Source organism: Mustela putorius, unplaced genomic scaffold (genome assembly GCF_011764305.1).
Source record: "Mustela putorius furo isolate JIRA1106 unplaced genomic scaffold, ASM1176430v1.1 tig00003854_pilon_pilon_pilon, whole genome shotgun sequence".
In the NCBI taxonomy this organism is placed as follows: Eukaryota; Metazoa; Chordata; class Mammalia; order Carnivora; family Mustelidae; genus Mustela; species Mustela putorius.
In genome coordinates, this window is record NW_025422006.1 from 6,966,303 (window position 1) to 6,978,805 (window position 12,503).

Below are 12,503 nucleotides of genomic sequence, written 5' to 3' on the forward strand. Positions count from 1 at the left end.
GGCTTTCTTGCTGTTTTGTTGTGGGTTTTTTTTTTATTGTGTTATGTTGTCACCATAAAATACATCATTAGTTTTTGATGCAGTGTTCCAAGATTCATTTTTTATGTACCACACCCAGTGCTCCATGCAATCTGTGCCCTCCTTAATACCCACCACCGGGCTCACCCTTCCCCCTTCCTCCCTCCGCTCTAAAACCCTCAGTTTGTTTCTCAGAGTCCACAATCTCTCATAGTTTGTCTCCCTCTCTGATTTCCCCCAACACCTTTCTCGTCTCCATCTCCCCATGTCCTCTGTGTTATTCCTTATGCTCCACAAGTTAAGTGAAACCATATGATAATTGACTCTCTCTGCTTGACTTATTTCACTCAGCAGAATCTCCTCCAGTCCCATCCATGTTGCTATAAAAGTTGGGTATTCGTCCTTTCTGATGGAGGCATCATACTCCATTAGAGTATTGGACCATATCTTCTTTGTCCATTCCTTTGAGTGGACCATATCTTCTTTGTCCATTCTCCTGTTGAAGGGCATCTTGGCTCTTTCCACTTGCTGTTTTGTAGGTAACACCACACCCACGAACCATCTAAAATAACCTTTTGTATCATCAGTGTGTATGAGAATGTGCTCCATACTTTGGAAAACAGTGCCTCACTCCTGTGAAATGATAAGCATCTAGAGGGCAAGAAATGATTCTCCTCTCCGTGTTCTTTGCCTTTCTGAGAATCTACTCCCTAGGCCTCTAAACACTCCTTCTTCTGGGGGACACTGAGGCACCTGATGAGCCACCATGTTATTTGATGGGAAGAGAGAAGTAGATATTTCTGCAGCACCAGCCAAAGGATTGGTCTGCCTTCTGTGAAACATCAAGATGTAGGTTCTGCGGGCCTCTGGTCTTATGCTGGAGAATGAGTGTGTTTCCTCAAGTTCTTGTGTGTGTATGTGTCTGGGCAGGGTATACATGCTGTGGGGAGAGAGTAGGAGAGGAAGACTGGGAGGTTTTCTGAGCTTCCTTAATTCACAAAGCTCTGTTTGTGAAATGCCCCAATGCTCTAGGAGCTGGGTTGGTGAGTTTCTGAGATCCGTGTTTTTGGGGAACTGGACAAGACACTGGAGGCTATCTCCACTAACTACCCCCCACACCTGGCCCTACCTACTCGATTCCCCTTTTATGGATGAGGAACCAGGGTTTAGGGAACAGGTGTCCAGCCAGTGGGAAATCTGCCTATAAGCTGTAAATCAGAGTTGAATCCAGATGCTTGCGACAGAAAGCAATCACAGTGACCCTCCTGTGACGGACGTGAGTTGTTCACAGACTTTTCCCCTCCTTTTCCAGGCCGTGCTGAGTCCTCTTATAGCCATCGCGCTGAAAATATCCCAGATTCATGAGAGAACTGGCCGGAGAGGCCCCACTGTCATCACCTGAATGGAGGGAAGATCAGGCACCAGGGCCAGAAAAGAGCCCTTGGCGGGAGACCCTTCACCCATGCCTTCTTGCTACCTGTTTGTGCCTTTTATGATTTCGAAAACACACACACACACACACACACACACACACACACTAATTTGCTGGTGGGTGGGGGAGGGGTGGGTGGGAAGAGAAAAAGAGAGAAAAAACGAAGTTTTGTTTGGGGTTGGGTCTATTCCTCCAAATGCAACAGGGTCTTCAGTGGTCTGTTAAAGCAGCACTATCATTTGGTGTCTATATTTTACCACACCAAAGAACCTCACCTTTTGAAAAAGAGGAAGCAGGCCAGGAACGTGTCCATCATGGCGTCTGCGTACCATTGGCGTGAGCTGAGGGAAGGTTCTGAATTCACACACAGAGCGCAGTGCCGGAGTTAGGCTAACCCCCAAGCTACGGGTGCTGTTGCGAAGGCTCTCCTTGGAAGACTGTCCTTGGCGTGGTAGAGGACTTAGCTTTTCATCCTGGGTCAGGTCTCCCAGGGGACACGTTGCGGAATTCCTCATGGCCGCCAGCCACCCAATGGCCCACCTCCCCGCTCCCATCTCCTGCGCGTCCCCATGCCACCTTCTCTCACATCTTTGGAAGCATTCTCCAGATCCCCACGGCACACTTTCAAGGAAACACAGCAAAGGGTGTTTTCCTCTCTTATTTTGTAAATAGTGCTATTTTAGCTCTTCCGCCGGCTGCATTCCTCCAGATTTCAGCCATTCGTTGTGCAGGTGGAAAGCAGCGTCTTGGCAGGAGACTGCAGATGAGTGCCTAGCATTTTGCTGGCCCTCCCTTGATGACATCATGTAGGGTGATACAAGGGCTTACATCCATTCCTCCTGGGAAGACAAAATACCACCCTGTCTGCTTTCTCTCGGACTCTCTCTCCGCTCCTCTGTCTCACAGTTAGGGCCTTTTTTAAAGCAGTCATTTGGACACAGCTCACATCTTACTCACAGGGGCTCGAGAAGGAGACCGTGAAATGCTAACAAAGTAGAGAATAGAGTGCTTGCTGGAAGACCTTAGGGGTGGTGGTTAAGGACCTGATGAGATGTGGGAACATGGGGTGGCATCCCTGCCAGAAACCAGAAGGTCACAGCTGGCTCACTTTGCCCAGGAGAAGGACACTGTGTCTCCAACAGCCTCTGTCTGCCCCCAGCCGGGACACCCGATGCATGGGACCTGTTTGCATATGTTTTGCTTCCTTGGGAATGACACTCTCACTCACCCTGTCGTTAGCACAGATGACGTGGTGCTCTTTGACTATGAAGCCAATGGGTTTTACCGTGGTCACGATGAGAGCAAGCAGGGAGATGTTCCCGGGAAGGGATTTGTGTCCACTTTTTATCTCTGCTTCTGTCAGAAACTTGTTAGGACATGTAGTAGCCAATAAAAAAGAAATTCCTGATTTCAACCTGATGCATGGATTGTGGATTTTTGCATGTCTGTCTTGCCATGGGTGTTCCCATTTTGGTAAGTCTGTCTTTCAGGGCACTGGCAAGGGCTGGCTTTCGTTGTTAGGACCTGGAAATGTATCATGTAAGTGGGACCAGAAAAGGCAGATTGCTCAAAACTGCCTTTGGGAGTCAGCAGAGACGAAATTGGCAACTGATCTTTCATTGTAAGTATCTTCGTTTCATATTCACAGAGGGTGGCTTTGAACAGAGATTCTAAAGTCATGGACTTTACCAGCAACACATGTCATTTGCCTTAAAGCTTTGGTTCTCGCCACCTATACGTGGTGTCTGTGGCGGCATCCACGTACCACTCAGCTCTGCGTGGCTCCGTACAGCAGGATGTGTTTTTAGGGTTAGTGCTAGGTCAGAAAATATGTATGTTTTTCTCAAGTCCCTGAACTTTGAATCATCTCTAGCTGCAAAGTTCAAGTATAAGGTAATCCTCATTTAAAATTTGTTTTGTTTTTATGTCTAGAATGTGTGCCTAGCCACCCAAGTATTCATTCATCCATTCATTCATTCAACAAACACTGGTTGATCAACGATTCTCTGCAGAGTCCTGTTTGTGGTGCAGTGAGGAGAAGTATAAAATGTGATTCCTGCTTCTAAGAGTTTGTAAGGTGGGCATGGGAGGCTATGACAAAATACACAAAGAGACAGAAGGACATGTTCTAGTAGAGGTGCCAGGAACATGGTATGGGAACATGCAGAGAGATTGGCTCTGAGATGGCAGGACACTAGGCACCTGGTGGGTTTCCCGAAGAGTGGAGTTTCCTGAGACTTGTAATCATGTATATGATTTCATGAGGGATCAGTGCAGCTAGAGCAAAGACTGGGAGTTGAGAGGTAGGATGGCTGGAGAGGAGGCTTGCATTGGGTCTCATGGCTTGGCATTGGATCTTTCTTAAGAGTAAATGACTGGAGAGGTCCAAGAATTTTGTGGGGACCACAGGAGACCATCACAGAGGAGAGCGTGGATGGAGTGTGGCAACTGTCAGGCCACTCTTATGATTGGCTAATATCAAGGGGTTCACTCATGACACCATGTGCCCCCAGGATGATGGCAAGCAACGGTGTCCACAATGCAGTGGTTTCCAACCACATATACACACACAGATACAATGTGTGTGTATATGTGCCAGGGAGTCATTTAAGGGAAGGGGATGGCGGATTCTAAATATTCTACCAGGGGTCCACCAATCCCTTAGAACAAAAAATTGGTTTGCCTCATTCATGATTCTTGGGTTCATTAGCTGACCTTGAAAATGGCAGGCAGCCGATATTAAAATGAGATATTTATCCAGTATTACTGATCCAAGGTCCAGAGAACAAATGGTTTTTTATGGCATCTCAGTCTGAAGGGCTTGAACATGACCTGAAGGCTTTCTCCACAGGAAGCCTTCGACTGATGATGAGTCCCATGACGGCACATTGGGCTGCTGGTCGGCTGTGCTGAGCCAGTGTTGTCTGCAGATAATGCAGACAGCCCCAGGCATAATGGTGTGCTGACTTCTGATTGGCCAGCTGTGGGTCCGTGTAAGGCATGGGATTTACTTTGACAGCAATAGCCGTCAGTCATGGCGGGCGTGGGGAATTTGAAAAGCACCTGCAGGAATAGGGAGTGCCCTAAGAGGTGACTCCATTTTATTGCTTGATCATGCACTGGGTGGTCTTGAAACACATGGACCCTGACATCCCAGACACCTGCCTTGAGGAGATCTCTCTCCTGGAGTGGAGAAGGGCCTGAGAAATCACGCACCTTTCGAAATGATGTAACTGCCAGTAAATCAGTGTTTGTCCCTTCAGCAGTTACAAACAGCGAGAGAGGATCGGAGGCAGCAGAGCTTAGCAGATGTCTGTTCTACTCCCACCAGCTGGAGTCCTTATCGGTGGAAACAGCTCATGCAGTTGACAGCCCACTTGGTATGTGAATATTAATGTCATGGAAATTTATAGAATATGGTAAAGCTATGCATTATAAGTCCATGTCTTTATCATCTTTTCATGTCTTTTAACACCTAGTATGTGCCCTGCAATAGAGGCGAGCTGGGGGAGATAACCTCACCGAAGATGGTGTGTTTAAGTAGAATCTTGAGAGATGGGTAGAATTGCCAGTAAAAGTACTTGTGAGTTTTGGAGCAGAGAGGTCAAACCTACACGCACTACATCTCAGATAAGCAAAGGATGCAGCATAATGTATTCTATAACTGACCTTGTCGTGCTCCCCTTCTGGGAGCTGGAGGGAGTACCGAAACCCACCATTCTGTGGAAGGTTATAAGATGAAAATACCGGAGGAGCTGTCACCTCTAAGAATTTCCCTTCCTCGTTGACAGGTGAGCCTACCATTCCCATGAGAGAAGGGAATGACCAAAGACTGTAGTGAATATTTGCCTCTTCTCCACTCTTCCAGCCTCCATGCCCTCCTTGCCATTCGGGGAATCCTGGTTGCATCACCACTAATTGTACTATAAACTTAAGGAGGAAGATGGGATACAATGTCTACCTCCTTGAGGAAGTCCCTCAGGGCTGGCCAATGAATTCTTATTAAGCACACCAGAATGCTTTTGTTCTGACTTGCCCAGTAGGTTTTAATTGCTGGGCCTCTCAAAGATAGGATTTGTTTGGACTAACACCCGTGTCCTTGATGGCTGGCTTCAGAGTACATCTGTTTTCAAAAAAGCAATAAATGTCTATTAGTAGTACTTCTTTTCAGAAAGCACCTGGCTTATCTTCTGAATCAATAGTTGGTGTTCAGTAATGTTAGGGTTTTCAAAAAGATTAACTCATCTGGATGCTTCTTTAGTTCCACAGGGAAAATCAAACTTTGATTTATGTTCCCCTCTTGATTTTTTTTTTCTGATACAAAACAGAGATGAAAGAGAGGGAAGTTTAAGTACAAAATTTATTGCAGTAAAGAGACCAAAACAATTTTCTTATGTAAACCAAAATTAACATGTTTCATATGACTACCATAAGTTGGAAAAGCCACCTATGACACATGCACACTCTGGCTGAAAACCCAGTGACAGAGTTGGTTCAGACCCATGGACGTGTTCAGACCCCAGAAACAATTTCAGGGTAACAGTCTCAGTAAAGGGATAGAAAGAGATGACAAGAGAGAAATAATAAATTGCATTGCTAAGCAATAGTCACCTTCTCATCGGACAACCATGAGTGACCTTCGTATCAGTTATGCCCTTGAGGTCAAGGATTCAAATCCCAGGGACCCAAATGCATGTTTCATATAAAGGGACCAGGATTTCCTCTTATGTGGCTTCCTTGTATATTTGTCAAGATATGCTTAATCTGTACACTCAGCAAAAATGGGAAGAGGAGGCCATGGAGGCTCCATTTCATCTCAACAACCCTCTTCCTCCTTGAAAGCTCTTCATCCTCGCCACCACTATTCAAGCCCCCCTCTTGCCCATTCAGTGAGGACTGCCTGTCACCAGCAGGAGCCACTATTCATCATCGATGGAATGATGAGAGAGAAGGAAACTTCAAGAAGTGAGGGTCAAGCTCTTAGGCAATAAACATGGAGCGTGTATTTACATGTTAAAAGAGAACCCTTTTATATGTCAAATATGGTGAAAAAAATTTACATTTTTTTAAGTTAGAAAATATAAAATAGAATTCTAGAGCAAGCTTTCTGTCTTTCTCAAGGCCCATAAGGTATTGTACCAGTGCTGGGGCTCTAATTATTGTTGGGACCCACTTTCTGAAGCTGGAGAGAAGTCCAAACTGCTCCACCAGAGAAGGGAGCTGAGACAGGCTTAACCTAGCACAAATGTTTGAAGTAAATACACCCTCTTACACCCCTCTACTGGAAATAACTGTATGCTTTGGGCAAAGTTTCTCAAAGCTCTGAAGTCTCAGTTCATGCATCTGTAAAATGGGACTAACCATTGCACTTATTTCTGAAGGGTAAAATGAGGGCTAAACAAAAAGCACAAAAAGTTCACAGCACACAACCCATGATATAAAAGACATTCTGTAACTGTTAGATAATAATCCCAGCATAAATTCCTGACTTGACTGAGCAAGAAACTGAGACCCAGACAGATGAAAGATTCTTGTCCAAGCTCTAAAGCATCAGGCTGCTTCTCTTCCCACTGCCCTGCCACCCAACATGTCCTCTTGTGTTAAAACCCATAATAAAATACAATAAAGCTGAGGAAAAATCAGTGGGTTTTAAAATAAATATCCCAAGTCTAAAAAATGCATGGCTCTGTATCTTGAGACAAAAAGAATTATCTCTTAAGGATCAAAGTGCTACAGTATAGTCTCCTTTCTTTCAATTCTAGAGATTTGCAGGGGGATTTGTTGAAATTCACACGAGTATTTTAATGCCTTTCAAGATTTACATCAAAATCTATACTAATACTATTTATGGCCAGTACAGTTTCCCCCTCTGAATTCTGTGTCTTATGGATTTTTAGGCATTCTGTCTGTCCCACTTGAGTCTTTAAGAAACCTTGTCATCTCTGCTTGTACAGCCATCCCATTTTTAAGGTATTTGTGGAAAATTTTGTGTTTGAGCCATTTTGAAAGGAAATACTATAGTTGTTTTCCACATAGAAATAAAATACACAAATTAAAGTAATACGAAGTAACACCAATGGCTTCCAGGAGCACATCTCCCACGGTGCGGGTTACAGTGTCCCTCTGGTAATATGGTAAGTGGAGAGAACTACGACACCAGCCAACAAAAAACACAAAGTAAGCCACAAAAACCCCTCGTTTCCAGCACACTTTCCTTTCGTGGTTGTTGGGTGATGTAGTGCCTGAAGGCACTGGGCTGCCTCACGAGCAGCCCTCCTTTCTCTCCTCCAGGGACTGAGGTGATGGGAGGGGTTGAGTGACAGCCAAAAGCCTCTTGGAGCAGAGCTCCAAAAAACCGGTCCCAGAGCCCATCTGGGCTGCGATTAGTGCGAATCCTTTGAAATGTTGCCGGCTGCTGACTGCACCCTTCCGGAGCCCTTACAGGCCAAGCACATCGGCGGAACTGTATGGCTGTCATCCCCAGCATCTCCTTGGCTAGCGCTCCTGGGGGTCCCGGAGGACGCTTTCCCTCCCATAGTCTGGTGCCCACGTTTATTACCAGCAGCTGTAGTCCACGAACGTGCATCCTGAGCATGAGGGAGTGTCGCCTGCGTCAGCATCCCCGGCTTTGCCTCTCAGCGTCCTGCAGTGGTGTGGCTGCTGACACCCGGCCTGCTACAGACTCCTCGTAGGAAGGGGGGGCCTCTGGGTGGGCATCAGTTGCAGCCTCGGACTCAAGGCCCATCTCTGTGTACAGAGGTGGAGGAACATCCAAGGCATCTCCCTCTGCAGGACAAGGTTGCTTCTCGGCATCAAGACTCTCTTCGTATGCAGGAGGGTAGAAATCTGGCCTGGGGATCAAAATGCCACAAACATACATGTGTTATTTAAGTGGTTAATGCCAAAGAGGCATATGCCTGCCTCTCTCAAATCACATTGTGTGAAGTGAAACTGTTAAGAAACATTGATTTTGAAACAGATGTACTTCTTCCCTGGCATCACCAGTTTTTTAAAAAATGTGCTTCTCTTCCAGCAAAACCCTCCTTATCAGCCATCGGATGTGTGCCTCTATAGTTCCTATTTTTCCCAGTGGGTTACTCCAAGCTATTCCCTCTCTCTCCCTCATGGGAACCAGGGACTTTCAGCGTGAGATCCTTACCCGGGAAAGGGACACGGGACCTCAGCTGTGCAACTACCCTCCACCCAGTTAGTCCGTCCATGTCCTTGTCTCCGTTCACACACATCTCATTTTCGACTCCGTTGCACTTACTGTCTCAAAACCTCCTGGCCAACAAAATAATGAATGAAAATGAATGTATAAACTTGTCATATTGCTGTCATACCCCTGAACCTAATGGAACGTGGTGTGTCAGCTACAGTCTAATACAACTTTTGAAAAACCGAGCTCTGTGCTGTCTCCTTGACTGTAAATCTTTCTTTTCTCTCTCTTAAGTCTCAACAACCAATTTCCAAAAAAATGTACTCATTTCTCAAGACATTTCAACTGAGAACTTCACGTAGATTTCACTGGCAGCCCTCTCCACGCCAGTAGGTCAAGGGCGAAGGGAGCCATTTGCACCAAAGGTGACGTATTCATTGGTCATCTTGTCCAATGTTGCTAATTGTTAAATCCTTCTGGCTTCTCCATCGTGAATGGGACAGGAGTGGTGTGTGGTGAGGGCGAGAAAGGGTGAGCTTGATTAAGTTCTGTATTTATAGGGTGAATCCCTCAGCGCCCCTGGCAAGTGTTGATGGTGTGTAACCACAACAGAACAGAGCCTGCCCCTTGTAGCTACAGCTCCATTCCAAATATTACCAGGCGCAAAGCCAGACAGCTGAAGGAGAGGTCTACTGTACGGCATAAATCTCGGGCTTCACTCAGAATAGCCACGGCAGTGTCATGGGGCACATGTGTAAGGACATTAAAGACAGAAAGGTAAGCTGTTCCCTGAGGTGATTTGAGAGGCTCCAGGATGAGTGCTGCCTGCCCCCAAATCCCGTCTGGCTCTTCCAGTCCCATCAGCCCCAACCAGTTCACATTCCCAGTGCTTTGAGTTCCACTGTTGCACACGCATTTGCTCTGCTACCTCAATGTGGGTTCATATTTTGAATGCATATCCTTCTTAGAAATGTGGTTTTTCCTGGACTGACTTCCTGGCCATTCTGTGTAGGCTGGGCACCTATTAGATGCAGCAGGAGGAGGAGGTTCAAGGGGTGTCAAGATAGCCATATCATGGATCTCTTTGAAATAACTCAGCACGGTATGACATAATGCATGTGTTCCTAAATTTGAGCTGCCTCCTAGAGTCAATCAGTTACTCTTCTTTTTGAAGAGATTTTATTTATATGACAGAGGGCACAAGCAGGGGGAGTGGCAGGCAGAGGGAGAGGGAGAAGCCGACTCCCCACTGAGCAAGGAGCCCGACACAGGAGTCCATCTCAAGGTCCTGGGGTCCTGACCTGGGCTGAAGGCAGATGCTTAACCAACTGAGCTACCCAGCCGCCCCTGCAATCAGTTACTCTTATCAGGAATTCACACTCTGGAGGCAGTCATCTAACATACAGGAAAAAAAGTAATCACTCGAGAAGCACCCTCCGTAATCACTTTGGTTATCATAACCTTTTATCAAACCTGGAAACCTTGCCAGTTAGTATAATAAACATTGGAAGTAAGGTTTGGTTATTGTAATTAGTATTTTTATCAGTTAGCATAATAATGTCAAAAATCAACCGTCATGGGTAAAATGATTTATATTCAAGATATGTGGAGTAGCTAAGATATTTCAGATGAAGAAGGCAAAAGAATTGACGGAGTCTTGCAGCCTTTGTCTTGAGGATGATCCCTGAAGTTTTATCCCTACATGGTCCTGTGTTCAGCCAAGAATTAGGAGGGTTTTGGTTGTCTGATACTGGCAAACTGAGTTTTGTTTCATTGTAGCAAAATACATGTAACATTAGATTTACCCCTGCAGCCATTTTAAGTGTACAGATCAGTGGCATTCGGTCCATCCACCCTGTTGAGCAACCATTATCCCCCTCCAGAACTTTTCCACCATCCCAAATTGAAACTCTGTACTCCGTTAACAATAAGTCCCTGCCCTCCCTCCCTGCTGTCCCTGATAACCACCGTTCACTTTTTGCCTATGAATTTCATTGCTCTAGATAGCTCATGTAAGTGGAATCATACACATATTTCTCCTTTTATGTCTGGCTTCTTTTACGGAGTATAATGTCTTCAGGGTTCATGCATGCTGTAGCGTGTGTCTGAATGTCCTTCCTTTTTGCAGCTGAATAATATACCATCGCATGGGTAGACCACACTTTGCTTATCCATTCATCCACTGATGGACATAAGGGTTGTCTCCACCTTTCGGCTATCATGAAGAATGTTGCTGTGAACACTGGCGTACATTTGTCTGTTCAAGTTCTTCCTTTTAATTCTTTTGTCTACATACCCAGAAGTAGGATTTGCTGTATCAAATGGTCATTCTGTATTTAACCTCAATGCCATTTTCCATAAAAAGATCACACCATTTTATGTTCCCAGCAGGAGTGCACAAAGTTTTGAATTTTTTTAAAGATTTTATTTATTTGTTTCAGACAGCGAGTGAGCAAGAGAGAGAGAGAGAGAGAGAGAGCGTGCGTACCAGCTATAGAGAGGGAGGAGCAGACTCCCCACGGAGCAGGGAGCCCAACTCAGAGCTGGATCCCAGGACCCCAAGATCATGACCTGAGCCAAAGGCAGACACTTAACCCACTGAGCCACCCACGGGCCCCCAGATTTCAGATCTCTGTATACTCTTGCTAACACTTGTTGTTTTCTGTGTGTTTTTCTAAGTAAGAACCATCGTAATGGGTATGAGGTGGTAAGGTTAACTGAATTACCCCTGAAATGTTACTGCCTTGTGTTGAATAAATCTCTCGTGTAAGGTGAGATCAGAACACCTAGAAAGACAGTAAGCTGAGACCTCCCTGAGCTCATGAAGAGGCTGCAGGTCTCATTCAATGCCTGTTTGTTCATTCGTTGTGTGGCAGAATTTGGTGTGGAACTTCCTTTCCTTGTGACCTCGTAGCCGGGCTCTGGGGAATAACCTGCCACCACCTGCCTTCTAAGGACAGCTGCCATGATACAACAAAAGAACCCGAGAGTCAGGCCTCTTCTATTGGCTTAGGTCGGTTTTCAACGGGGGAAGAAGTGGTTTTTCAGATATAAATACCCTCTACTTGATGGTTTTCCCCAGAAGCAGCACCATTCTTCCTAAGGACTAATCCCAGAGTAATTTCCCGACCAGCAAGCTTCAGTTCTAGACACACAGCCTTGCAGGGCATGGTTGTTTCTCTACAGTGGGACTAAGTTTATTCTGCTTTTCCAGAATTCAGCCCCACTGCAGCCCTTCTCATCTTCCGGCCTCCCCGTACATACCTGTCAACTGTGGCCAGGGGCAGTGCCCCAAGAGAAAGGCGTCTTCTGAGCACATGGGTGAACACCCCCTTGCTTTCCCTTGCCTGGCGGTAGGTGCTCCAGAAAATTCCACTCAGAAGGATCACAAACCCCAGGGGCAGAAGCACGTAGGCCAGGATCAGGTTCCCTCGACCGTTGAATATCGATCCTGAGGAAATGAAGAAGGCCCCCAGGCAGATCATCAGGAAGCCCATCAGGAGAGCGAGGGCAGAGAGAACGAGACTAGTTCTGTTCTGCATCCCTGCTCCTTTGGAACTCTTCCACTCCCCTGCTTCCTTGCCCAGAGAGAATGCTCTCATTAGCCAGCTCGAAGCTTTATATGCCCTGGGACCAGCTGGCCTTTGGACAATTAAGTGAAGCAGGCACTTAGAAGCTATTCATTAACCATTGGAAGTTACCATAATATCCTTGGAGGATTAACCTAAAAACACAGCATTGTGTAATGCAGGAAGGAGTGGCTTCTTGTTGCTGGTTTGCTCCTCTGAGCTGGGAAGGAACCTTAGCCAGCCCAGCCAGCCCCAGTTATTTGAGGGAAGGTCTCTCACCTTTTGATTATAAGGGCACTCTTCTCTTAATCCCCATGGCAAGAGA

General features: G+C 46.1%; 2 protein-coding genes across 2 annotated transcripts in view; one reads left to right on the plus strand and one right to left on the minus strand.

Annotated features, from left to right (window-relative positions):
* PGM5 (phosphoglucomutase 5) overlaps positions 1-2,864 on the plus strand; it is a 198,694-nt gene extending 195,830 nt beyond the window's left edge. Inside the window, exon 11 of the mRNA XM_004769248.3 lies at positions 1,331-2,864. Coding sequence (XP_004769305.2) covers positions 1,331-1,420 — 90 coding nt within the window. The 3' untranslated portion in view covers positions 1,421-2,864. The remainder of the gene's footprint in view (positions 1-1,330) is intronic.
* Positions 2,865-5,792: 2,928 nt separating this feature from the next.
* TMEM252 (transmembrane protein 252) lies at positions 5,793-12,213 on the minus strand. Its single transcript, XM_004769247.3, has 2 exons — positions 11,874-12,213; positions 5,793-8,301 (listed from the first exon to the last, which is right to left on the minus strand). The coding sequence occupies exons 1-2, from the start codon at positions 12,209-12,211 to the stop codon at positions 8,064-8,066; spliced, it is 576 nt and encodes a 191-aa protein (XP_004769304.1). The 5' UTR covers positions 12,212-12,213; the 3' UTR covers positions 5,793-8,063.
* Between the last annotated feature and the right edge of the window lie 290 nt (positions 12,214-12,503).

What these genes read in the sequence shown, in the direction of transcription:
- TMEM252 (XM_004769247.3), bottom strand. Translation starts at nt 12,211, where the DNA reads ATGAGAGCATTCTCTCTGGGCAAGGAAGCAGGGGAGTGGAAGAGTTCC. An exon ending in CCCCTGGCCACAGTTGACAG is followed by an intron (nt 8,302 to 11,873) that starts GTATGTACGGGG and finishes TTTGATCCCCAG; the next exon opens with GCCAGATTTCTACCCTCCTG.